The 26,197-nt window shown below is 48.5% G+C and overlaps 2 protein-coding genes across 3 annotated transcripts in view; one reads left to right on the forward strand and one right to left on the reverse strand.

Annotated features, from left to right (window-relative positions):
- The first annotated feature begins 7,983 nt into the window (after positions 1-7,983).
- Pla2g2e (phospholipase A2 group IIE) lies at positions 7,984-10,830 on the forward strand. Its single transcript, XM_047519338.1, has 4 exons — positions 7,984-8,082; positions 8,848-8,986; positions 9,182-9,288; positions 10,688-10,830. The coding sequence occupies exons 1-4, from the start codon at positions 8,043-8,045 to the stop codon at positions 10,828-10,830; spliced, it is 429 nt and encodes a 142-aa protein (XP_047375294.1). The 5' UTR covers positions 7,984-8,042.
- Positions 10,831-15,788: 4,958 nt separating this feature from the next.
- The window catches only part of Otud3 (OTU deubiquitinase 3), a 31,293-nt gene continuing 20,884 nt past the window's right edge, over positions 15,789-26,197 (reverse strand). For both annotated transcript variants that reach the window (XM_047565370.1, XM_047565376.1), the window contains exons 5-8: positions 23,554-23,685; positions 23,019-23,115; positions 21,549-21,733; positions 15,789-20,649 (exon numbers count right to left, since the gene is read on the reverse strand). In XM_047565370.1, coding sequence (XP_047421326.1) covers positions 20,473-20,649; positions 21,549-21,733; positions 23,019-23,115; positions 23,554-23,685 — 591 coding nt within the window. In that variant the 3' untranslated portion in view covers positions 15,789-20,472. The remainder of the gene's footprint in view (positions 20,650-21,548; positions 21,734-23,018; positions 23,116-23,553; positions 23,686-26,197) is intronic.

Below are 26,197 nucleotides of genomic sequence, written 5' to 3' on the forward strand. Positions count from 1 at the left end.
TTACAACCACTGTGGACTTGAAAGCCCAAGACCGAAGATCTCTCCACACGGCCCATTCGCCACAGCGGAAGTCACCCGGGGACAGCCGCCCACATCATAGAGATGGCCATTGTCTTCTTGGTATAGATGCACAGACAAGTGCCACCAAATGGGGGGGACACTGGGAGACAGAGGAGGCCAACATCACCCAATAAAGGGCATGAGAGGGCTAGGGAGGGCCCAGAAAGATAGAAAAGTGACTTAGGGAACGGAAGATCATTTTTTAAAACCTTTAATTGCTACTCTCAAAAAGATTCAAGAAAATATCACAACTCTAAAAATGACACCAAGAAGGTATGTTAAAACAGTCACTGGATGAAAAGAAAGAGCTTAGAAATTTTTTAAAACTCTATGATTGCTGAAATTTTTTGAATATTTTAGAGAACAGAAGCAAAAGACGTTAAAAGGAAAAAAATATAAAAGACTCAGTGGATCAATCCAGTCCACGTTCACCTGATGGGAAATACAAAGAGAGAAAAGGGAGCAAAAGAGATCCTTAAAGAAAGCTGCGAACTGCTCAGAGCTGAAGAATAAATCCACGGGTTACCAATGATCTCAGAGTGTCTCACAAAACAGGCGGGGAAAGACCCAGGCCCAGCCACGTCACCATAGAATCTCAGAACAGGGCGAAGACAAAGAAGGGCTCTTCAAAGCCTCCAGCGGTGGAGGGGGATATGCACATTGTCCACAAAGGAACAAGAACCACACAGTGTCACACTTGTCGTTACTCTTGGATGGTGGAGGCAGCCAAGCAATACCTTCCGTGTCCTGAGAGACTCGCTCCTCGTGTAGAGCAGAGGTCAGCAAACTTCTCCTGCCCAGGGCCTCCGACACAACTACTGGACTTTACCAACTCAGATGAAAGCAGCAGAGACCATGTGTAAATGAAGGCGCACCCCTGAGGTGGTCCGTGGGCCACAGCTGGCCAATCTCCGCACGAATTGTACATTCGTTGAAAATCTAATGCAATCGAGGTTTTTTGTAGAGAACTACCTGAGGATACATTCCAACAGCCTAAGAACGTAAGCTAAAATGAAGGCGTAAAGCCTAAAACAAGTTGACGCTGACCTACAAGGATAATAAAAAGAAGTCCCAGGATGAATGACAGTTAAGCCTGATACAAACTCGACACCAGGCTGAGTCTCTTTTTAATTTAGAGGAAATACCCTGATGGATCTCTAATTCCTGGACCCTAAGAAACTTCCCTGAAGAGAGTATCATGCTAAGTGAATAAGCTAAACCCAAAAACCAACGGCTGAATGTTTTCTTTGATATGCGGAAGCTGATTCACAATAAGCAGGGCAGGGGGTAGGGAAGAATAGAGTTACTTTCCATTAGGCAGAGGGGAGTGAAGGGAGGGGAGGGGGACATGGGGGTAGGAATGACAGTAGAGTGAAACAGACGTGTGCATGTATGACGGCGTGACCCATGTGATCCCACAGTATGTATAATCAGAAAAATAAGAGATTACACTCCCTTTATGTATGATCTATCAAAATGCAAAAATGCATTCTACTGTCATGTACAACTAATTAGAACAGAAAAAAAAAAAAGATCTCTTATGTTCATGTCATTGGACTCCAAATCAAAGACAACACAGGGGTTGACAGCCCAATTCAGTGCTGGTGATTGCCATGTGGATCAGCCCATGCTCTGAGATCTGATTACCACATTCACAATGACAGTGTCTATTTGTCCCTGGGCTCCTGGCTGGGTCAACCTGGGTATCCCTCTACCTCACCGAAAGAATTTCAGCTGCAGGGCTGGGGTTGTGGCTCAGTGGTGGAGCGCTTGCCTCGCATACATGGGGCCCTGGGTTGGATCCCCAGCACCACATAAATAAATAAAATTTAAATAAAGGTATTGTGTCCATCTACAACTAAAAAACATTTCAAAGAAAAGAGTTTCTACTGCAGCCCCTCCCACTATCATCCTTAGTCAAAAAACAAATGAGGAAGAAGAAGCCAGAAACAAAGCTCTTTAAAATTATGATGCTCTATACACCAATTTTCTTCTCAGAGTGAGGCTAACAGGGGAGGAATCTGGACCCTCTCAAAGAGATAGGAAGAGGGTGGGGTGGGAGACAGGGTGCCCAGGATGGATACAAGCGTGTCTCCCAAGTGTTGAGACAATGGAGTCTGCCTCTCTGTGTCCTGTGGAGTGGAATCTGCCAGCCCAGGCCACAGCTACCCGGAGGGAGCTACCCACCTTAGTACACTGAATTGCTGAATCTTGTGCCAAGTCGCCAACACTAATAAATCCAACCTGACCTCAAGTTTTATTCTTAGTGGGGAACCCTCAACATTTATTTCCACAATTTCTCCCCAGATTTTTGAGAATGAAAATCAGCCAATTCCTTCCATTTTTTTCTGTGCTGACCCTTGTGGGTTTTATTCTAGAAATTCTAAGCTAGAGCTTGCTGTTAATGCCCACATGCCCTTGTTCATCAACTAAGCCTGCTCAAGAAAAAACAGAAAAGTGGACAAGACTTCAACCATGATCCAACCATGCCTGAAAGCTCCCTTCCCTCAAGGAATTCACATTCTATTAGGGAAGAACAAAAGAAATAAACCAATGTTAAATAGAATATGGCGAACACTGCTGGAGATGATGCGTACTTCCCTCTTTAGTTGACCTGATGCCCTCGAAGCAACCATCTCACCATGGGGCCTTCCTCTTGGTGTATGGCAGTGACCACTAAGTCCCCCAAGCTTTGAGCAGACAGCTGTTTATCAGCCGTGGATGGGCAGAGGGTGTGCAAAATCACTGCCCTATCTGCCCAGCAAACTATCTCAGATTCCCTCTTTCCCTTGGGAACTAGTGCCCAAAGTCCTCATCCTGGTCCCAACTGCCATACAATTGACATTCTTTGCTTGCAAGCAACAGCTATTTATTCTGGCTAAAACCAAAAAGAGACTCGATGAAAGAAAGGCAGACCACTCATGAGACAGGAGGAGTTCATCCACCAGGCCTTGGGAAGGACAGTGGACCCAGGGAGGGTCAGTCATGAGACCTCACGAATAGTCTCTTAGGACACCAAGACAAAATGGCTCTGCTCTGTCTTACGCTAGTGCAAGTCCTGGGAAAAGAGTCCCAGGGGAGAGACCGGTCGGCTGGCTTGGTCGTGTGCCCTCATTATGGGTGGAAGTTCTGTTCACATACACTCAGAGAGGGGTTCTCCCTGAAGCAAGAGTGGCTGATGATGTCACAGGGACAAGGGATGTGTCCCGAGGAAAGTAAAGAAATTCATAGGACGGGCATCTGCTCCCACGACCCTTACCGTACGTCCCTCCTGACCATCAGCTGTACCTTGCTCATCCTTCAGGGTCCCAGCTCTGGGGACAGCTTTGCTCTCAGCGCCCTTGAAGGCCATCCAAGCAGAATTAATTGTCCCCTCCTCTGTGACTCCCAAAGTGCTCTTCACCACACCTCGGCTATAGACGTGCACACGGTCACCTGCCTGTGCCCACTGGGATCAGCCAGGCGTCTTGCCATCTTCTCCATCAACACGGTGTTGGAAACAAAATGTCTGCTAAGTTGAACCTGTAGGATTCTCTTCTCTCTCAGTGAGGACAGTGGAAGCCATCCATTCGCACCTGGTTTGAGCTCTCCAGGCGACTGCAGCCTGCTTGCTACTGCTGGGGCAGCTCCCCTCTGGCTTCTGGCAGCTTCTCTGTTGCAGGCTTCCTGAGAGCACCTGAGCTGGCTTGCTGTGGGCCTGCCACGTGTGCCTTGTTGTCACATCTCACCTTGCTGGGTTTCTTCCTGTGGTTGTCATTTCTCCTTGTGTAAGGGAATCCGACTGTTGGATGGTTTCCTTTGTGTTCTGGCTGATAGGGGACACCCTGGGACAGTCTTGGTGTGCGACTTCCTGGTTGCCACTTGTATATCCTCCAGCAACTTGCGACAGCAAAATTCATATCCCTGGATGAAGACTCTGGGGCTTAGAGAAAGTGTCTCCCGAGTTGGCCACATCTAGGTGAAGGTCCTTTGGATTTTTCTCTGGGAGTAGTTTCAACTTCACAACTTTATTGAATTGGTTTAGGATCAGCTTTTGTCCCCGACCTCGCAAGGGTGGGTCCTTCTCACAACCTACCTCTGATTTAATAGGCATTTCTGAATTTACTGAAGGTGGTTCTAGAAATGCCCTTGGTTCTGGAACACAGAGTGGGGGAACTGCTCTGCTGGCTTCTGCAGCATCTCCTCGCCCTCCGAACTCCATCCTAAAAGAATCCAGATTTTCGCTTGGGGAGAAAACCTTTCCATGCTGCACAGCCACTGTGAGGCTGGGTGACCTATTTCCCCTTCCCTGGATCCAAGGTGAGCCTCGAAGGACAAGCCAGCCAGCTTTGCAACAAAGCTGTCCCTTTGCAACAAAGATTGGTGCACGATGTGTTGAGAGCAGGGTGGTATCTGTGCTGCTAACTGTCTCAAGGACAAACAGGACTGCTGGGCCCCTGTGCTTACCAAGGTTGTTAAGAGATATTTGTCCGAGGAATGTGCGGTTGCCTGGAGACCTTATCTGTCAAGGACGGGAGCGGGGCTTAGCCCCGACTCATCTCCTGCATAGTTCACCCCTTCCCTCCTCCCTTCTTCCACTAGGACCGTTCAGTTCTGGCAGGACTCAATGAGAATCAAATAGATTGGCCGGACCCAACCAGAGGAGGACTAATGTTTAGCTGTTCAAATGTTAACCAATTAAAAGAACACTGTAAAACTGCTTGCCTTTGATTATAAAAACCCTGCTAACGAGGGCTCGGGGCCTCTCTTAGCGTCACTGGTTAAGGACGCAGAGGACCGGGTTCGAACTTGCTAATAAATGACTCTTTGCTGCTTGCATTGATCGTGGTCTCTGGTGGTCTTTGCGGGGTCTCGAGCCTTTGGGCACAACAGATGTTCCTACAAAACAAAGTTTAGGACTTTGGTGACCGTGGGAAGTTTGCCTCCTCTACTTTCCCCTCATGAATGAGCAAGCAGGAGGCCTGGTGGCATATGCAGGCACCTTTCAAACCACACGAGAAGTCCCCTGAGAACAAGGGAGAGGCTGAGAAGGAGCAGGAGAGGAAGAACCGCAGAGGAAACAGAGCCAGAGCCAGATCCAGCCAGGCTGGAAAGCTCCCACACCTCCAGAATCTTCGAGACTCCAGCCAATAGGGAAGCACCCCTGGTTTTGCTCTCCAGTATATCCCCAGGTCCTCAGCGGGGTTTACTGACCAGATGAGCAATCAGTCCTTCCAGGAACTGGCTCCAAGAGGTCTGTAGGCTCCCTAAGGGACAAAACAGAGGCTGTGATGAGAAGTGACGAGATCCAGCAGATTAAGGGCTCGCGGTGTCTGCAACTCTGTGGGAACTTAGAATGACGGCAGTCATTTATTTGGCCATTTTTGTTGTTAGGATGACGATGATGATGGTGGTGGTGGTGAATTCTAAGCTAACGGGGACAAACTTACACCAAGAGAAAGAAGGCCGTGCTGAAAGAGCCCGGCTCTGCTCCTCCTCCACCTGGTCTCCATGCCCACCACCCCAACGCCCACCCTCACCCCTAATCCCTCACTCCTCACCCCTCTCTCCTCTATTTGTCAAGCGGGGACAACAATCTTATCAAAATGCCAGGAGCCCTGGCCAAGCTGCCTGCTGTACCCTAGGGGGATAAGTGCTTGAACTCCTGGGACAGCGGCCAGCTCCTCTGTGGCCAGGTGAGGGGGTGGGAAGGATAGACCCCATGCCTGTGGGCAAGCCTCCTGCAGAGGGCTTTCCGCATGTCCATCTGGCTCACGCCCCTGAAGGTTCAGCCCAGTTGTCCCCATTTTACAGAAGATGAAGCTGGGCCCGGGGAGGGGATGGGACTGGCCAAGTTCACACGGCCACCAAGTACAGGAGCTGCCACTCAAGCCCTGGTCTTGCTGACGCTTCCTGCTACATTGAACCACACCAAGACCTTTCCCAAATGTCCGCAGGTGTCCTCCCAGACCGGGTCCTACCAATACTGCCGCTCCGAACCGCAGCTGGGAGCACGTCTGTCGGCTGGAAGCCGGCCTGGTCCACCCTGCCGGCTCTGGCCCTCCGCTCCTCCATCTTCTGCTCCAGGTACAGACCAGCAGGGGCTTGCAGGGGCCCTGTCCTGGCCAGGCCAGGACTGGAAATGGGTCATGAAAGCAGTTGTCTCAGAAACCTGGCTCTTCCTGGGAAACACCCCTCCTGCTGCCGCGGGAGCAGCTGTGGGTCAAACCTCCCCGGGAATCAAAGCTAATTTTCGGTTAGCTTTTGAGGCAGCTCCTCAGTGACTCACTGTTTGGTCTCTCGTGACCCAGGCCAGGAGCCAGGGGCTGCCAGGTGCCCTCATTAAAATCAAAAGGAAACGGTGAGCAAAAGGGAGCCCCCTTCTCAGGAGACCGTGACTCACAGCTGCTGGGTGCTCCTGGGCAGGTGGACTCACCTCTCTGGCCCGCTGGCCCCCAGTCTTCTCTAGAGAGGGGTGAGAGAGCAGGCCGAGGCGTGGAGAGGCACCGGGGAGTTATGAGCAGGAAGCCAAGGGGCAGGGCTGTTTACTGGGCTTTACTCCTCTGTCAACAACCTTTAATCCCAAATCACAGCCCAGGATCCCTGCCGCTCGGCCATGCCCTCCCAGCTGCAGCCTCCCAGAAAGGAGGCTGACCCAGGCCCCACATCAGCCACCTGAAGCCTGGCGCCAGGTGGTTCAGCCCAGGGTGGCAGCGTGAACTCCGTGGGGAGCCCTGGTCATTTCTGCCTGTGGGGACCCTTTCCCCCAGATAAAAATACCTTAGAAGTTAAATCTTAGAGCTGGCACGGGGGCACGTGCCACTCAGCAGGCTGAAGCAGGAGGGTCACGAGTTCAAGGTCAGACTCGGCAACTTAGCGAGGCCCTGTCTCAAAACAAAAATTAAAAAGGGCTGGGGATGTGGCTCAGTGGCCCTGGATTCGATCCAGAAAGGTGAACTTTAACAATCATGTTCCTATGAAGACAAATATAATCCAGGCTGGGGTGTACTCGTCCTTCTTCTGATTTTATAAGAAACTGAAACATTTTGAAGGGTCTCAAAAGTGGTACGGGTGTTAGGCTCTGGGTAAGTCCTTTGGGTTGCCTGGGCCCAAATTCTGCCTCACCATTTACTTAGGCCTAAGCCTCAGTTTCCTCCTCTGTAAAATGGGAGTGGTCATAGATGCGCATCACTGGGCTCAGTTTGGCCTTGCCTGCCAGGGGCTCAGCACGGCCTGAACCTCAGGCCTCTGCCCAGTCACACTGGAGTTTCCTATCCTCCGACGAAGGAGGCAAGGGTGGGATGCCTTCTATCCCCTAATATAAACAGGAAAACCGAAGATCCAAGCAAGGGAAAGGACCTGCCCAAGGCCACGTAATAAGTGGTGGAACCAGGACTCCCGGGCCACAGGCCCAGCAGCTCCCAGGCCCTGAGCGTTGATGGAAGTGGATGGTCAAGTTATCCCAGTCACAGGTCAGGAGCGGGGACGGCCTGGGGAGGGCGTCCTGCCTCCAGGTCTGCCCAGTGGAAGTGTGGAGACAGGCAGACTTGGCACGTGGCGCTCCGGGCTGTGAGAACTGAAGTTTCTCCTCCTCTCTGGGTCTCGGTCGCCGAATTGATAAACCAGGAATGAGGAAAAGATGCCAAGAAAGGAAAGCCAGCCCAGCCACGGGCTCACAGCTCAGTCCAGGGCACCGGGATGGCGGCTGGGAAAGGGGAGGCGACGGAGCAGGAGAAGGGAGAGCCATTACATCCCCTGCTTCCGCATCGCCTGGAAGCAGAGCCCGTGGGCCCAGCTGGCCCCTCCTCTGGGGACTTGGCCAGAGTTTCAGACCTGAAAGCTCATTGCATCACTGGGCACTCAGGGGTTAATGACGGGGAGTGGACAGAACCGGGTATTTAACTAACCGGGTGGTGCCCTGAGATCAGAGCGCCCCTGCTCACTCCCTTCCACTGTTGGCAGGCTTCTCTGCCCCCTGCTCCCCTCCTCCGAGACCCCCTGAGATGAGCCTTCCCCATCTTCTGACCTTCCTTTGCCTCCTGGGTAAGTGAACTCGTGACCTGCGACAGCCCTTCTGGCTCCCCGCCTGGTAACCCCGAGCTCCCTGGATGCCCCTGGGCTTGTTCTTCAGAGGGCATGGTGGGTACCAGCTCCCTGGAAGCCCTGCTCTTCCTGCCACCAGGGGGATGAGGCCAGTTCTGCCGGAGCCAGTAGTGGCTGGAGGAGATGGGGGAGAAGTGGGGACAGGGAGGGATGGGGGTGCGGGACAGGGGCTGGCCGGGACCCCGGCAGCACACACGGGGCTCCCTCCCCCACACTGGCTCCCACTTTTGGCTCCAACCTGCCTCAGGGGGCACCACTCCATGGTTGCATGGGAGGATCTGGAGGAATTCCGGGGTCCCCCAAGGGAGTTAGGAATCATGTCCTGTGGTATCCGTGAGACCTCAAGGGACAGAGCTCTCCTGGAGGAGGCAGGGGCTAACACCTGGGGGGACAGTGAAGGCTCTTTGGCAGAGATGTGAACAGCCAAGGGGATCCCCAGAAGAGTGGGCGAGTGATATTTTTGGGGGGTGTATGGCTGACAGGAAGGGGTGGGGTCTACGGGACTAAGATGCAAAGGCCTCCATTGGGGGTGTCACCACTTAGTATCATTGTTGTTACTGGTAACGGGGCGCTTTGGGAAGGGAAGCTTAACTAGACGACGTTGAGCTCTCACGAATCAGATCTGAGTGACACGAGGGGTGGACCCCGGGTGAGAGGCTCACGGGCCCTGAGGGTCCTGACAGCCTAAGCCGTCCTCCTCCTCAGTGGCCCTGGTCAGCGGGAACCTGGTCCAGTTCGGGGTGATGATCGAGAGGATGACAGGGAAGTCGGCCCTGCAGTACAATGATTACGGCTGCTACTGTGGCATTGGTGGGTCCCACTGGCCGGTGGACCAGACAGACTGGTGAGGAGGTGGCCAGCAGGGGGACCCCTCTGGGAGGAGGAGCTGGGAGGAGCACCCTGGGATGGGGAAGGATCGGGGGCACCGAGAGACCCGCAACCGACCCTCCCCTCCGAGCTCCTTTGGGCTGTGCCCCAGCAGCCCCTGGTCCAGCCTGGCCTGGGTCACAGGCCCCTCCAGTTGACCATGACCCCACAGGTGCTGTCACGCCCATGACTGCTGCTACGGGCGGCTGGAGAAGCTGGGCTGTGAACCCAAACTGGAAAAGTACCTTTTCTCCGCCAGCCAGCAGGACATCGTCTGTGGTAAGTGGGCGGCCTTGAGTGACCCACATGCTGGGCCAGGGGCAGTTAAGACTGGATCCCCTCCTGATGCGACCTGGGGCCTTGTCAGGGGCAGACCCTGCCTGCAGGTATGAGGTTTCCCATCACCGGGAAGCGTGCAGTGGCTTCCACCAGTCCCCAAGCCCACCGGGCACCTGGGCTAGAGATCCCGCGGTCCCTGCCTCAGCCCAGGTGCTTCCTCCCCACCCAGAGACACCTCCCAGCTCCAGCCTCTGGGGAGGGTGCCGAAGGGGCCGAGCTGAGCCGCACCCGGATGAGCTGAACTCACCCATCTCCAGGCCCCCGGGATGGAGGCAGCAGGAGCTTTGATTTGGGACAGCAGACCCGGTTCCCAAAGGCTGATTCCCCTTATTAGGGCTGCCAGGCGGGCTGGTCCTTTCCATTTTGCCACATCCAATGCCCACCTGGACCAATCATCTCTCCCCTGGTCTCCAGCTGGGAAAGCAGCCTAAACTGAGAGTGTGGGGCTCGGGCGGACGGAAGCCAGGCCTCCCTGCTGTAAAGCCAGGCGCAGGCCGGAGGGAGGGCAGGGCCCAAGGGTGTGAGGTGCAGCGAAGGGCCTGAGGTCAGAGAAGACAGCTCAGGTATCAAAGGTGTACCAGAGGGGAGGGACAGAGCCGGCTCCAGAACCTCCAAGGCAGAGGAGGCTCAGAGCGTCTTGTTCCTTTAGCAGGCCACTCAGGGGGGCAGCTGTGGGAGGTAAAGGTGGTGAGCACCCACCTCTGGGGTTCATGCAAGGCTGGGATAGTCAGCGCTGAGGTCCAGCGAGGGAAGGTAGCAGGTGGGGGCCCAGGCTCTGGGTTCTTCTCAGGGCTTCACCTTCTGCCCACCACGTGACTTTGGGCAGCTGGCCTCCGGGAGGGCAGATCTGGAAAGTCTGATTCCCAGGCTGGTGTGGACAGAAAAGTAGGTTCTGTGCACTCCAGTGGGAGCAGGCAGGGGGCCCAAGCAAAGCTTTCAGGGGGACACAGGCCGCTCGTGGCATGTGCAGCCCATCTGGGGTTGACACCGTCCCGTAGCTACTTCCCTCTCCTTGCGGGCCGCAGTGCACCCTCACGAGGGGAAGGGGTTGCCCAGAAACCCCTGGCCAGGGGCAGGTGAGAACAAGAGGACCTGACGTTCTCACCGGCAGGCGGGGGCCAAGGGCCAGGAAGTGGACTGGGGGGAAGGAGGGACAGTAAGAGCCAACTACGGCCTTCGAGGAGCCTCCCCACCCCTGCCCTTGACGCCCCCAGCCCTGGAGCCTGCCTCACTGCAGGCTCCCGTCAGAACGGTGAGGATGCAGCTGAGACATGCACCCAGGGCAGCCAGGCGCCATCCAGCCACCAGCCCCAGTGCCTGACTCACCTATTCCATCCAGCCGGCAAGACCACCTGCCAGCGGCTGACCTGCCAGTGCGACAGGAGGGCTGCGCTCTGCTTTCGCCAGTACCTGAGCACCTACGACCGCAAATACGCCCACTACCCCAACAAGCTGTGCACCGGGCCCACCCCGCCCTGCTAGCTCTGCTCGGCCTGCGGTGCCACCCACAGTGCCAAAGCCCAGGCCTGAGCAAGCTTAGAACCAAGGCCCTTCCTCTGGAAAAGCCCTCTCCTGCAAACCCGCCCCCACCCCAGAGCCTCCATCCTCCCCCAGGGAGAGCCCTAGTGGCCATGACCCCTGCAGCACCCACGAGACTCAGTAACCCACCCCCCAGGTCTCCTTTCTTTCTTCTGAATAATAATGTCTCCCTATGACTCTAATATTCTCTGATATGCAGATTCTGTCATGCTAGGATTTGATTAGTCTAACCCTATTCGTTCTTTCATTCATTCATTCATTCATTCATTCATTCATTCATATTTTGAGCGCCTGCCATGCGCCAGTCTGGTGCTAAGCCCTGGAATGCGGAGGGAACAAATCTGACTGGGTGGTCCCCATCTGCAATGTCAATATTAAGTTCTTTTAATTTCACACAACAGTAAGTTTCCATGATTCTCTTTTTTAAACATTCTGCAATCTTCTCTGAGACAATAATGGCAATCTCCAAAAGGAATATTTCTGGCCATATGGCTTAATGTGAGGAGGATAAAAAAATGCCAACCTAAAAATATTGTCCCCACTGTCATCAGGCCTCAAAACGCCCCCAGTGACGAAGACTGATTTAGATGGGAAAGTAGCTCTAGACCCATCTTATCTAACCCCCTTTTTGACAGATGGACATCGGAGGGCCAGAGGGGACGTTCTACCAGGGCATCCTTGCTCCTCTCTCTTAATTCTTCAAGAGGTTGGCATCAGCTGCCAATTTTGTGACGTGGCCATGTTGACCAGACCCAATAGTTGTCACCTCAGAAAGACTGCATATCCAGGGCAGGCCAGCTGCGAGCACATGCACCGGCAAGAGGAGGTGAGGGTATGACATCGCGGGTCAACCAAAGGATTCCCACCGGGAGGCAAGCAGCCCATTCTGGAAGCCATGTGCCTCAGCAGATTTCACTCAGGACTGTAGCTATGCTGTTTCCGCTGCCTGCAATACACTGATGAAATCCTACAGGGATCCGGATGTGCCTACTGAACAAGACCAAGCACACGGTGCCTGGTACAAAGCCCATGGCTTATGCTGGGTAAACTTCACTCCCTTTGGTCCTTCTCATGGTATGTGTACACCCATGGGGACTTTGAGGAGCACAGGAAATAAAGGGCTACATCGTCCTAGACTTTAAAAGGCAAAGAAGTTCTGAGCTAGCAAAAAAAAAAAGTGTTGGGGACCAGGATATGAGCTTTGCTGTTGTAATTGACCCAAAGTTGGAACCACCCAAAGACTGTGTCTTGAAATGAGGTTGGCTTCTGTGGGGGTGAGCGTGAGTCCCTTTGGTCAGGGAAAGTGATCCTGAGGCGCCCTCTGGTGTCCACCTTGTTCCACTACTAGGAAGAAACCCGAACTTGGCTTACACGATTTCCCTTCATGCCCCGGGTCGTGTTCTTTGGGCTAATGAACTTTCTGAACTTGTATTGTCAGTAATAAACATGCTAAGGAATCATCAAAAAACTTCCAACCATTTTAGGATGATGGCGTGCCTGCAGAAATAAACTCAGGAAAAGGAAGCGATTTGGGTGGGATAGAGAGGGCTGATTTCTGGGCACGCTGAGATGCAGACCAGGTGATCTTCCAATTGTGTAACTGTCCCAAGAGAAAACTGCAACTTAAGATAGATCCCAGTACAACCTGCTGTGACCCGAGATTGTGAGTCTCTTGGTCACAGGCCAGGTTCATACCCTTGGTTTTCCCCAAGCCCAATAAATGTTCAATGAATGAATCAAGGAGGCTAAACCTGCTTGTGTATCTATATACACTTGGCTTCCAGCTGTAGACTTGTGAAAAGGACTGAAAAAGGAAAAGGAGAACGCTGAACTTGAAGTCAGGTTCTCCTACAGACCTGTGTTGAGCCACCTAGCAGCAGGGGGTATGCTGTAGGCTGCCAGCTCAGGCAGGTCTAGGACAGCAGCAGCAGCGGGGGTCCTGTTAGAAAAACAGAGCTTTCGGGGCCTGCTGCATCAGAATCAGTAGGTTAACAAGACCTCCAGGTGTGCTGGCAAAAATCATAGATGACTGGTCACAGCCTTGATCTCTGTATTTGTAAATTGGAACAATGACACCCCCCTGACAGATTGGCTGTGGCGAGGTTTAAGTAAATCAGTACGTATGAACACATATTTATATGCCTAGCACATATACATTTGTGTCCTGTGAATGAATGAATGTTAAAATAAGACGAGATGACATTTTACTAAGCACCTTGTGTTTACAGGGCACTGTTCTCAGTGCTTTCTATGTATTAATTCATTGGATGGATGTGTGGATAAATGAGGCAAAGAACTACATCAAGTTTGGGGCGTGGACGTTGTGGCCTGAATGTTTCATCGTTTATCTCTTCGAATCTGAAGACAGAGTTTGGATTGTTTTTGCTGTTATTCCTACTTAGCCCCTACCAAAAGCTAGGAATGAAGTGCCCAGTTAAATAACTTGCTGAATAAGTGATTAGATGGAATCAGATGGAATTCCTGAGCTAACTGAAGAGTCTGATTATGGTTCCGGGGACTTCTGTCTGCTTCTCTGAAGTTCTTTGCAGTGTCAGTGCTAGAGAACTGAGTACTATGAAGATCATTCTTTCCTTCAATAAGTTTTGTATAAACTAAGTTTCTGGCATTTGGTGGATGCTGGAGATAGAGAAAAATTGGATAGGGTTAACTGGCAGACATACCAATTAGTCTACACTAACTAAAGCTGAGTAGAGGATCAGCACCAAAGGTTCTTAAGCCCTCCCTCCTTCGCCGACTCTATCCTGTCCACGGATGGCTTGATTTCCATCGTCACTCCTCCCCACCATACCAGCAGTGGCTCTCCATGATCCACTGCTTTCCTGCCTTCATTCCTTCATGCAAATAGCCTTCTTCAACTTAAAAGCTTCCCCTGTTCAGATGCACCTCGAATTCCACCTTTTCCAGCCGTAGCAGATTCCAGTCTCCTCTGCATGCCAACCCGTGTCTTGAGATCTTTCCTAGTGCTGCTGACCTGTTATTTGGGTTCTCATATGGTGGCAGCAGGCAGTCTTGGGTCCAAATCCTGCTTCTGCTGCCACCTGTGATCTTGGTCCATTTATTTACTCCTTCATGTGTAAAATACATCAGCCCATGGTGTGGCTTTAAGCTTCATATGACACAAGGTATTCAAAGTTCCTGGTGCATTATCACTCCATCTATGCCCAATTACTTGTCCCTTTGCCTCCCCTGAGGCATCCGTGGCACCACAGGTGCTAGATGAGTATCTGTTCAGTTGAATACATGATCACTGGAACCAGTTTAGGGAACTGATGCCATAGTGTCATGATTCATGCAAAAAGCCTTTGGATTTGCTACCATCTGACTGCTCACTTTCTTAAATGGACCTTATATTATGTTTGAAAATATTAATCTTCAGTGTCCTTGAGCAGATGGCCCACATACAGAGAACTCGCAGCCACCTGTAACGTCCCCGGGTCAGAAAGCACATCTCGTTTTCAGCATGCACTCAGCAAGCATGGTACTAATCTTCCAGTGGCAAAAGGGACATGGGAAGCAGGTGGGGGAAGAAGTCCCCAGTCTTCCTCCAAACTAGTTCTGTACCCTTAGTTCTGTACCTTAACTACATGGCCGCTCCCACTCCCTGGTTTTGCTTAAGGTCCTTGGGTACAAAAATGCCTTCGCTGTTTCCGCAGCCCCTCCCCCTCGCTCCTAGCCCAGAGGCCACCTCCTCCGACAGCCTTCCTTGAGGTCCTGATGCCAGTGTCCACAGTCCTCTTCTCAGCCTTCCTTTAGGGCTGTGTTCTCCTGGGTCACAGTCACATGTTAACTTTTGGCCCTGAACTGGCAGCTTTGTGAGGACAGGGTCCTCACAATGTTTCAATGTCCAGAAATATTAGCTGCCCACGATAGAGGGTCATCAAATGGGTGTTCCTGAATGTTTAGATGAGGGACCAAATTGAACTAAAACTGAATAACCAAGTTCAAACAAGCTTAGACGAGTTTCTCCGAGGTACAAAACATTTACTCCTGCCAAGCCAGAACCTATGAAGTGGCAGGACTGGCCTCGATCCCTTTCAACCAAGACGGCATCAACCTCTGCATCATTATGGTCTGAGAGAGCCCATTTTGCCAGCAGTCCAGCCAGAACCGTGCCAGGGCAGGACATTTTATGAAGTACTGTGTACCGCCACTCATACCTTATGTGCACTGAGGGGGACAGTTCAAGAGAAATGCTACTCTGGGACTTTTTTGCAGTCTAGGCACCAAGGAGCCAATTCAGAAAGCTGCTTGTTGAGTACAAAATTAAGAGAGAGGCATGTGAGTTCTGCTGAGCCGGCCTCTGGCCAACAGCGGTGGCCACAAGTGGAGTAGGCCTGTTGGACACAATGGGGATTTCTCTTCCTCTAGTTTTTTGTGGGCACCAATCTCCCCACCCCTTTGTGGACCTCTTCAAGATGAATCTGTGCTGTCCACATGTGTCTGGGGGCATGAGTTCCCTCTTGGAATGGGGTCAAGCCAACCCTTGGGGTTCCTGACTCCACAGCTAACAGATGGGTGTAGATTGTCTAAGACACTCCAAGGCATCAGGCAGAAATTGCACGTGTTCAGGTTTTAGGAGCAGCTCTGCCAGGGTGTGCAGTGGCTGTGGTCACTGCACCAAAGCCACATCAGTCAGCTCCCCAAGGACTAGAACACTCAATCCAACCCACACATACACAGCAGATGCAAAGGTCTCTAAAAAGGACACTTCCCAGCATGCTTTCTTAGGCCCTCTCATTCACTCAAATGGCAGTCAGATGCTGATAAAAACGACTTGGGCTGGGATGTCTGTCGCTCAGTGGCAGAGCACTTGCCTAGCATGTACAGGGACCTGGGTCCAGTCCCCAGCAAAGAAAAGGAGGCAAAGAAACTGTTTTTTTAACTAGAATTTACTGGTATACAAAACTCCATTTCATAGATAAGTGGCACATCTTTGCAGCTTCTATTGCACCAAGTATTGAAGATTAAAAACAAAAAAAGAAACATTTGGTTTTGAAAACACTGCAAATAGCCAAGTACAGTACTTTGGAAAATAAAAAATAAATGGTTCAGATGAACACAATCTGTGAAAAGAAAAAGCCTAGGGGAAATGAACTATGGACATGAGTAAGGTCACATTTCTCACCCCCGAGCTCCAGAGATAAGGCAGACTTGCTAAGTCTATGGATTGTGACCCCACGGAGGTCTTCAATATCTCCAGACCGAAGCTAGAACAAGAAGAGTGCAATTGGGAAAAAGAGAAGGCCCACCCAGACTCCTCGCCCTCCGTCCTAGGGTCTGACGCACACCAGCACTTGGACACCAGGAAGGGCAACACGGGTGCCAAGTCTGACTCCTGGCTCTCCTCCCCTTCCTCGGGGCTCAGTGCTAGTGAAAGCTGCTGGGAGGGAAGCCCCATGGAAAACGAGCCCAAGAATGGGAAGACACAAGGAGCCCCACACCAGTGTGGCCCAAGTCTCAGCTGAAAGACCTGCCAGGGAATCGAACCACAGGCAAAGATCTGTGACTGAGCGCCAATGATTGTCATGGATGGCTGGCAACAGGGACCGGCTGGATGCCAACAAGCAAAGGGTCAGAGCCAGACCTCAGAGGTTTCCTCCAGTGATCAGGACCTTCTGTGACAAGCAGCACAGCAAGCAGAAGCTCTGAATCTCGAGTATGCTTATGCAGCCATGCTGCACACTGGCACTCGCCCCCTCCTCCGTACCTTTGAGAAGACAGTCAACATTTCACTTGGGCTGCAAAGCAGTCACAATGAGGAGAGTTAAATAGAGACTCTAGAAAGAATCACTTGGAAGAACTCATTAAGAGCCTGAGGTTTTGAAAGCGAAGTTTACCTGGGACAGAAGAGGGTCAGGCCACCCACAAGGCACAGCTCTTCCTGTGGTCCAGCCTCAGTGGCACAGCAAGTCACACACTGTCCACACACGTGGCCACAGAGGATTGGTATCATCTCCACGTGTGAGAAATGATCAGTTTTACTTTTTCTGACGTGTAGGGGCAGATTTATTAAAACTTAAGTACATGCATCTAGATCTTCAATTCAAGGATGTCAGTGGAAAAACACAATCTGCTACAGTCAGGGAAAACACCTTGGGAAAAAGTGCCATTATTAAGTCAGCTCTGAACACCTGCTGAAGGCCAGTTTCAGCCCACCTGACCTGTGAGCGGAGACGAGCAAACCATGAGTACCGGGAATGGCAGGAACGCTGCATCAGCCCTGAGTCTACAGGTGTGACACAGGCTGAGGTAAAGAGCTGAAGAGCCGTGTCTACGCAACAGGGGAGTCGGGGAGGGCACAGAGGTGACACGCTCGATCAAGAAGCTGCACTCTTCTGCCACAAAGAGCTTCTTCTCCAGTCAGGGTGACTCTCGCCAGTTCTGACTAGGGATTCAAGTTTCCTCTCATCATCTGAACACTTCACGGAGGTAAACTGAGGGTGTCCATGTTGACCCAGTAAAACCCGGGCAGACTCTGAAGAGCTTCTCAGAATGCGAGAAACTGCACAGTGACTACAGGGACTCACTACGAGTGTGACCCACTACACTGAAGTCCCCCTGAAATGACCATAAGACATGCAAGTGACTCTCCCCCATCCTCACGCAGCCCTCCTCCCGGCCCAGCACATACGTCACGTTGTACGAGTTCCCCAGGGAAGCAGAGCGGGCTGTCCACGACCTGTATAAAGGTTCACTGAGCCCAGTTCAAGCTGCCCCCGAAGGGAGACCCCATTTCACAGTCCTCACAATCAAAATGGAATTGGAGATGTCTTCAGAGCTTATTTTAAAAAAAAACCTATAAACGAGTTCAATCAACATTTAAGATTCCTCTTTCTGCCACAATTCCTCAAACACACTTTACTCCTGAAGGTGTATGTTCTTATTACTGAAAAAGTAAATACATAGACATTCTATCTTTCTAATACCTCCTGGTGACAACTGTACTATTTAGAAGTCACGGTCTATGTTGTTTTAATACATCTAACTCCCTAGTTCAAAGCTTTGGCTACTGAAATTTTTTTCTTGTTTTGATGTTTAAAAAAAAATCCATGAAACCTTTATATATAGTCTATAAGGCCAGAAAGCAGCTATGAAATGCTGCTCCACCCCCTTCTCCTGGCCCTCCACAGGCTACCGGGACCTAACCTTGTGTAGCTGAGTCGTACCCCAGAGGCTGAGACAGGTTCAGTCCCATACTGAGCTCCGTGACTAACTGCCCTGGGGGACCAGCTGCTGACGATCATCACCTCAGACTGGACACACTGCCTCCACTGTGGCTGCAAACAAAGTAAAGAACAAGTGCCCAGCAAGGCAACTAAGTCTGAGGACTCTACCCGCCTCTCACTCCAAGGAGACCAAGGCAGGGGTCTAAATTCAACCTTCCACTAGAAGACACCTTTGAAGTTGGGCACCATACCCTTTCTAATCATTAACACACTAAGCACAGACCAATTTTAACTGAAAAGTTCTACAACGGTAACAAACGAAAACTACTAAAGCCATTTGGTTAGTTTATAAAACCAGTGCTATTGTGACCCAGAACTGCTGAAGTCTGTTATCGGAATTAAGTAATTTATAAATAAATGTTCCCAATATTCTTTAATAAAACCTTTCAGCAGCTTCTAAAACCTTAAAACTCAATAGGGCCAAGGCCACCTTCATTAACCAAGAAAATGAAGCAGTCTGACTAATGACAACAACGGTCTCCACAAGGTATTTCTACTTTGAATTCTGAGTTTCTGGTAAAGCTGATCCTTCTGAGGGGATCTGTTCTCTGCACTCACACAGTACAGAGCAGATAGGAAAGAACATTCTTTCAAAAAAGCTCAGCCAGGAATCTGCCCAGAGGTGAAAGCCAAGAGAACAATCTGTCCTCAAGCACCAGATTGCACCCCAGTGAGAAAAGGCAACAGAGAGCCTTCCCGTGTTGCAACTTAGTGCTCGATTCTCAACCCAGGACTGTGATGAGCAGAGAAAAAGTGCTATGCAGTCTTTAAATCTGCACAATATTGCAATGTACTGTACCCAGGAAGAAGTCCAATCCACGATGTCCTGGGCACAACTCCAGGAGACTTCTGATGTTCCAACTACATAAAGTCCCCAAATCAAACAAACAAAAATTAAAAGGCATCACTGAAACAAAGAAAGCAAAAAGCCTACTGATAAAGACAATTCCACAGGTCCAGGGCCCACTCTGACAGCGACATGTCTGCACACACTAAAACTGCTTACGGTTTTCATTCTACCTCTAGGTGCCTACAACTGAGATCTGAGGGTTGCAACAGATAACCAAGAATTTGCCTTCCTTTTGGCTCAGCATATGTTACTTGCCCAAATACAAGGCTCCCAGAAGGCAAAGACTCACGTCTGCTGCACACAGGACCGTTTCAGAATGCCCACCTGTCCCCTGATGGCGCTTCAGAACTGTGAGTCACTTGAAGGTCTCAGCCAAGAGAAGCACTCCACCCTGCCTGTTTACCCTAAGTCACTGACAGCTGGCAGAGGAGGTACTCCCCCTCCAAATCCCAAAATGGGTTGAAATAACAAGAAATAAGTGCTACTTTTTATGGGATTCCATTGCCACAATACTAAGAAAATTTTGCAACCTATAAGGTCAAGTTACCATTTATTTCTCTAAAGGCATCTTTCTAAGTCTAGAACACTAGGAAAGAAAAGAGTTGCTTAAAAAGTGAACACAACGAACCTTAAGAGACAGTCACCCAGACTTCTGCTCTAGAAAAAAATCATTCTTTCGATTCTTCCTAGACAGAAACCCAGGAGCTTCCTGTTTTACGCTAGGGAACCTGCTCTATGGACCACCTGGATTGCAGAACTCTCTCATAGCAGTAACACACCATCCTTCCCGCTGTCAAAAACAAATACCAAGACTCAACACCAGGAATGACCTCCCAGGAGACTCAGGCCTCACTCTCTACCAGGCAGGTGCCCAGGTTATGGCCTGAGTGCCACCAAGCCCACAGCACCTGCGCACCTGCGAGGCCGTCAGTCAGGAAGGAGAGGCGCAGCTGTGCAGCCCCCCGACTCTGCAGGCCACACCTCATGTCACATTACTTTGGGAAAACACTTCCTGAATTGTTCTGAGTAAATAAGATAGGGAGAAAATTAAATCTAAATATGTTCCTGAGTCGGAGATCATTCATAAACACTCTACATGTAGGTATCTGTTTGAAAATGAGAGAAATGAAGAAACCTGTCATTCTGAATTTGTAACAGTTAAACTACTTCATGAACTTACCCTAAGTACTAAAGGAAGATCCTAGGGTCACTGAACTGTTTTCTTCAGGGCAAAAAAAGCCACACAGAAAAGGTTTTTCCTGACCTAACTATCCACCCCCGTAACGCAGTATTTTAAGTGTGTATTACAGAATATGAATGGCCTCACTGCACTTTTATAAAACAAAACACAGCACTGACAAATCTGAACAAGAGGCGGCTTGAAGGGAACTAATTCGGCGTGTGACTGAGTGGGTGTGCTGGGTGCCTCCCTGCAAGGGCCTGTGCGGCACTCCATGGTCCTTCTTCCTACGGCTCCCAGGAGGCCAGTCAGATGTTGAGAGCAGCGAAGGTCTTCACCAAGGTGACCTGTGTGTTCACATCTGCTTCACTTCTGTTGTTGTCCCTGTGGCCACTCCTGTTCTGCAGGGCTTTGTGACGGTGCCTTTCCTCCTGTCGCCGCTTCTTCTCCAGTCGTTGCTGTTCCCTGCGCTGTTTGTTTGTGACCTGAAAGAGAAGGTCACCGAGGCTGACTCAAGCTGCCACCTGCTGCAAGAGATGCTGGGCTCACAAATGCTCGAGGCTCTGATGACTCCAACAAGAACAGAGGAAGCCCACCCGCAGGCCAGAGCGCCCCACTTTCCATTATGCTGGAATTTACATCCCCTGGCTGAACTAGCAGTCAGCTCCATTCTCCCCATAAACCAATTCATAATGACCCAAAGAGACGTCACCCTTGTCCAGCAAGAGACAACAAGCAAGGGGCCAGACGACATCTTTTTCATAATTTAAGACCCAGATAACTGTAATGAAATCCTTAGACGCTTACAGCCCCTCTGCCTCTGCCTGTGGCTTTTCACATCAGGTGGCATTTTGAGCTCAGAAATTCATGGTAAGTCTTTAAAATGAATCCCAATTTCAGCAAAATGAACAACGTCACATCTGCTTATAGGGGTGGGGAGGGAGATGTACAACCTTTCTGGGAAGCTCCTGACAATTTACCAAAAGCCTACAGAAGATTCCAATACCCACGCCCTTTAACCAGCTAACTCCTCTCCTGACTTAATGCAAGAAAATAATGTACAACACAAAAATTCACACAGGACACATTGGCTGCAGATGATGGCGTCTGTGAAAAGCGTGGAACACGGTGGAAAGAGCCCACATGTGCAGTGACACAGGCACAGGACAGTTGCAGCACTTGTCCTTCTAAACGTCACGGCACTCAGCAAACAAGACAAAGTCTTCATTCTGCTTCTCGATATATCTAATGCATTCCCCAGATTTCCACAATAACTATTTTATAAATTAAAGGAAAAATACACACTGCAGTGAAATTCAAGCTCCCACCACTGCTAGATTTTTCAGCAGCCCGTCACTTGCCCTTCGGACCGCCTCCCCCGTACCTTTGGAAGCTGGTTTTTGTTTGCCTTGTTTTCTTCACTAGGGCTGGCCCGGGTCTTGTTGTTTTCAGTCCTGTCTTCGTTTAAATCCTGATTTCCAAAGATTCTGGTACCGCTGCCACCCTCCTCCCATAAAGGGCCACACTGCTTCGGTACTTGGCCACTGGGCTCAAGAATCTCCTCTGCATCTTCCAAAGAAAGGTATTAATTACATAATGCAAATGCTATGTTAAAGGACTCCAACATCTCCTGAGTCCCCAGATGACTGCCAAGCAGGAAGTATGTTTCCCTGAAACAAAACGCTTAATGCCAAGTCAATACAGTGGGAAAAATGGAGACAAAATAATTAGTAAATTCCGCAGATAGATTTAAAAATAACCTGCTGACCAGGCTGGTCCTAAGACATGGTTAGCGTCCCACAAGCACAGCGCATTGTTTCCTTGGATAAAATTTTTAACATGAATTTTTAGGGAGAAATCATTCACTTGTACCCTGAACTCAGAAGAAAAAACAAAACGACAACAAAAAAACCCAGAACCTAAAGCTGTGCTGTCCAATACAGCAGCCACCAATCACGCGGGGCTATTAAAACTGAAATTAATTAATATCAAATACCACTTCAAATGCAGCTCCCAACCTCACTCTCCACATGTCAGGTACACCACACTGGATGAGGCTGTCAACATCACAAAGATCAAGTTACTCATGGCTTCTGAAGAAACACAGCAAACACATAAAGCAGATACTAAAATGCTCAAACACATGAGCCATAACGCCAGGAACAGGAAGTATCTGGCATATGATATCTGGCAAAAAGTATTTATTGATATCATTTTAAATAAATGACCTGAGAAATTAATAAGATGTTACATCTTCCTTCCTCTGAGTCACAGATTATATTTTTAAAACAATTCTGAATTATCACCAGTTAATAGATGTTAGTTTTCTTAATATTTCCAATATAAAAATAAGGTATTTCTCTCTTCTTCGCTTATCATTTGAGTTGTTTTTAAATATTTTTTCATTGTTGATGAACCATTTATTTATTTATTTATTTATATGTGGTGCTGAGGATCGAACCCAGTGCCTCATGCTCGCTAGGCAAACACTCCCCACTGAGCCACAGCCCCAGGCCAGCACGTGAGTCTTGTAAGAGCTTATTTCTAGAAGGACACTCTGCCGCCTCCAGGTGGCCTTCCCATGCGTTCTCCCAGCGCCCGGCACCATGCCCCACTACGTACCATCAGCCAACTCACCTGCCTGTCTCTACCACCCTCTCTACCTTCTGACTACTCTTCCTGATGCAGGGTCAGTAAAAAAAAATGCCTGCACACAGAAGCACTCAGCAAATACCTGCTGAATGAATGAATAACTGACAGGACAAGTAGCCCCTGTCAATTGTTAAAAATGAGTATTTGGAAAATCACCAACTCAACCATTTCAAAGTCCTATAAATATCATTCATGGACTTACTGTTTCTTTTTCCCTGGTTCATCTGAAGCATGGCAATTATTGCAGATTCAATATTATAATTTTCAGCTTCCAGGTTCTGGACTATTAAGTCAAAATCCTATCCAAGAAACAAAGAAACATTTCAAGACTGGATCTACTTTCCTGCCTAGCTCTACTTCAACAATCTGATAAACACAAAGATGGAACAGTGAGAATTAACAGGAGGTCCATTTAGAAATTTCAAATAAGGTTGGTCGCTTCAAATAAACCATTTTATTATTATAAATAAATTCCCTTCATAAAACTTCAATTTTAATAGTGCCAACATCAGTCAGAAAAAATTAAACCCCCTCATTAAGATTTCAGTAGTTCTAGATGAAGTCTAGTACTATTAGACTTCGATGAATGAAACAGCTCTCATTAAGTCAGACCACCAACCCCCTGGACTCGTTTGGCCCACCACACTGGCATGCTACGGTGATGCTGCAAAACTAGCAGGTAACCTAGGCATCGCTCACGTGTTTAGAAAGTGCTACTGCATGATGGGAATACTAACTGAACATCCAGTTGCATTACAAACTTTCTGGACAGCATCTTCTACTTCATCTTTCAGGTCATCTTCAAAGTCGACTCCCTTTGTCTTGATCTTTTCTCTTTTATTTGACTCATCTTGGTGAATCATTTGAAACTAAAGGAAACAAAAAGCATAACAACTGTGAAACTAGCAAAACCCATTCAGACTCTCCAACACAGAAATATACTCTAATCTCAAACATTCAAACACAGGGGAGAAAACTCTGAAAACAATTTGAAGAGAACAATGAATAGACTGAATTTCGTCCACACACTGAGATTCCAGGCCACCACAGACAAACAAAAATAAAGGCCCAAAAGACGAGGAGAACCACTCAGCAGGGACAGCAACAGAGCTCCTACAGTGTCTAGAGGCCAAGGTTTTGGCAATGTCTGCCGACTATAACAGCACGCTTGCCTCCGCTCATTGCCAGAGCTGAGAGCTGGACCTCTGGACAGGTCTCTCGACACCCACAGTGAATGTGCTCTGGCAGAAGAACCATTCTGGTCTTCAGGAAACACACACAACTCTCATCCGGCTCCCAGGTACGTCCTGGTCATCAGTGAGCTCTGGGATATTCAGCAGAGCATGGCTCTTCTCCCTCCAGTGTGTACCACCACATTCAGGGGACCTGCCAATCGGAGTTCTGAAGCAACAAAGACTAATTCACTCGGAGTCTAAGAGACCTTTGTGATCAAAGCCTAAATCAGAAAAGCTAAAACCATCCCTGTGACTACTCCAACACCTTCTCCTTCTGCTTCCCATTAACAAAGAGATGGGAAAATGGACAAAGATATTTCTATTTTTTGCATGTAAAAGTTGAAGTGGAGTCCAAAAATGGACAGTATATTCCTTATAAAGTTAATACAAAACAACCTATTATAAAATTATACATTAACAGTTTAACAATGAGTTTCAAGAGTCCCAGACCCAATAGTTTTGCAACTTTGGAATTTAGCCAAAGGAAATGTCAAATATAGGATTTATATAAAAGTGCTCATAACAACATTACTTGTAGTGGTAAATAACCATAAACAAGATAAAGGTTTCACAGTATGGGCATAGTTAACCACTGGAAATCCACAGAATGCTACTACCTTCATTCTCACTAAAGTAAGGAACACAGCAGGATTTTACTCCCACCATTATTATTTAACATTTTAGCAGTAACAGCCAATGTAATTAGCCAAGACAAACAAAAGTATAAAATGAGGAAAAAGAAATTACTATTTGTAGATAAGACAATTCTGTACCTGGGGGGAAAAAAAAGAGAATCAACAAGACGAACAACAACAGAATACCCTAGTATAAACAAAAAGAATTCTGGTCAATCATGCATTTGAGAAGAATCTAGTCCCTAGAATATATGAAGAATTCTTACAAAAAGACAACTCAATTAAAAATAAGTAAAGGACTGGAACAGACATTTTTTGAAAGCTAAACAGCCAAAAAGCACATGAAAAAATACCCAACATCATTAGTCAATAAGAAAATGCAGATGAAAACCACTAGAACTAGGATGGCCATTAAAAGGAAAAGAAAGGAGGAAGAAAGAAAGATAACAAGAATTAGAATGTGGAAAAATGTACCCTTCATATACCACTGGGAATAATATAAAATGGTACCACCCACTGTGGAAAACAATTTGGCAACTTTTTTCCTCAAAAATTAAATTTATTATTCACCATGTAACCCAGCAATTCCACTCTATGTATATCCCAAAAGACTGAAAACAGGTACTCAAATACATTCATAAATATTCATAGTAGTACTATTCTCAATAGCCAGAAGGTGAGTTTGACTGACTTTGTTGATAGGCAACCAAATGTCCATCAGTGGATGAATGGATAAACAAAATGTGATATATCTATACAATGGAATAGTATAAGGCCATTTTTTTCAAAATACTGACAAATGCTACAACATGGATCAATCTAGAAAACATTATGCTAGGCAAAAGAGGCCAAACAGGAAGGTCACGTATGGATGGATTCCATTTGTATTAAATGTCCAGAATAGGTAAAGCCAAGGGGACAAGGAAGACTGGTGGTCGCTGGAAGAGACAGAGGAACAGAGAGCAACTACTCCATGGGTACAAAATTTTCTTTGCGGGGATGTGTTTTGGAACTAGACAGAAGAAGTGCTTATGTAATACTGACGGTATACCCAGTGACACTGAATTCTATGCTCTAAAATGGTTCATTTTCTACCATGTGACTTTTATTTCCATTTTTTAAATGAGACTTCTACAGAATATCTGGGCATATAATTAGCATTTTGCTAATATCTCATATACAAATGATAACCAGCTAGGAAATATGAAGAGGATAAAAAGATCTTTTCCTTATATAGGAACACAAAGCAGAACACCTCAGAATTGAATTGTTCAACAACAACAAAAAAAAAATGGGTAAGATGTGTATGAAGAAAAGGCTCCTACAGATCACCAAGAGAAAAAAGAAAGTCAATTAAACAAACATAAAATGTTACCAGGTTCATGACTAGGAAGACGTAACATCAGAAAAATGTCAATTTTTCCTTAGTCTATTAACTTAATGAGATACCAATTTAAAAAAAAAAAACTGAACAGGACTTTTTAACTAGACATACTGATTCCAATATTCCT

The sequence above is a fragment of the Sciurus carolinensis genome, chromosome 1, assembly GCF_902686445.1.
Source record: "Sciurus carolinensis chromosome 1, mSciCar1.2, whole genome shotgun sequence".
NCBI classification, from domain to species: domain Eukaryota; kingdom Metazoa; phylum Chordata; class Mammalia; order Rodentia; family Sciuridae; genus Sciurus; species Sciurus carolinensis.

Bases quoted from the DNA above. Each gene is read 5' to 3' on its own strand.
- Pla2g2e (XM_047519338.1), top strand. From the start codon at position 8,043: ATGAGCCTTCCCCATCTTCTGACCTTCCTTTGCCTCCTGG. The intron at 8,987-9,181 runs GTGAGGAGGTGG...ATGACCCCACAG, and splicing joins CCGGTGGACCAGACAGACTG to GTGCTGTCACGCCCATGACT. The intron at 9,289-10,687 runs GTAAGTGGGCGG...TATTCCATCCAG, and splicing joins CCAGCAGGACATCGTCTGTG to CCGGCAAGACCACCTGCCAG.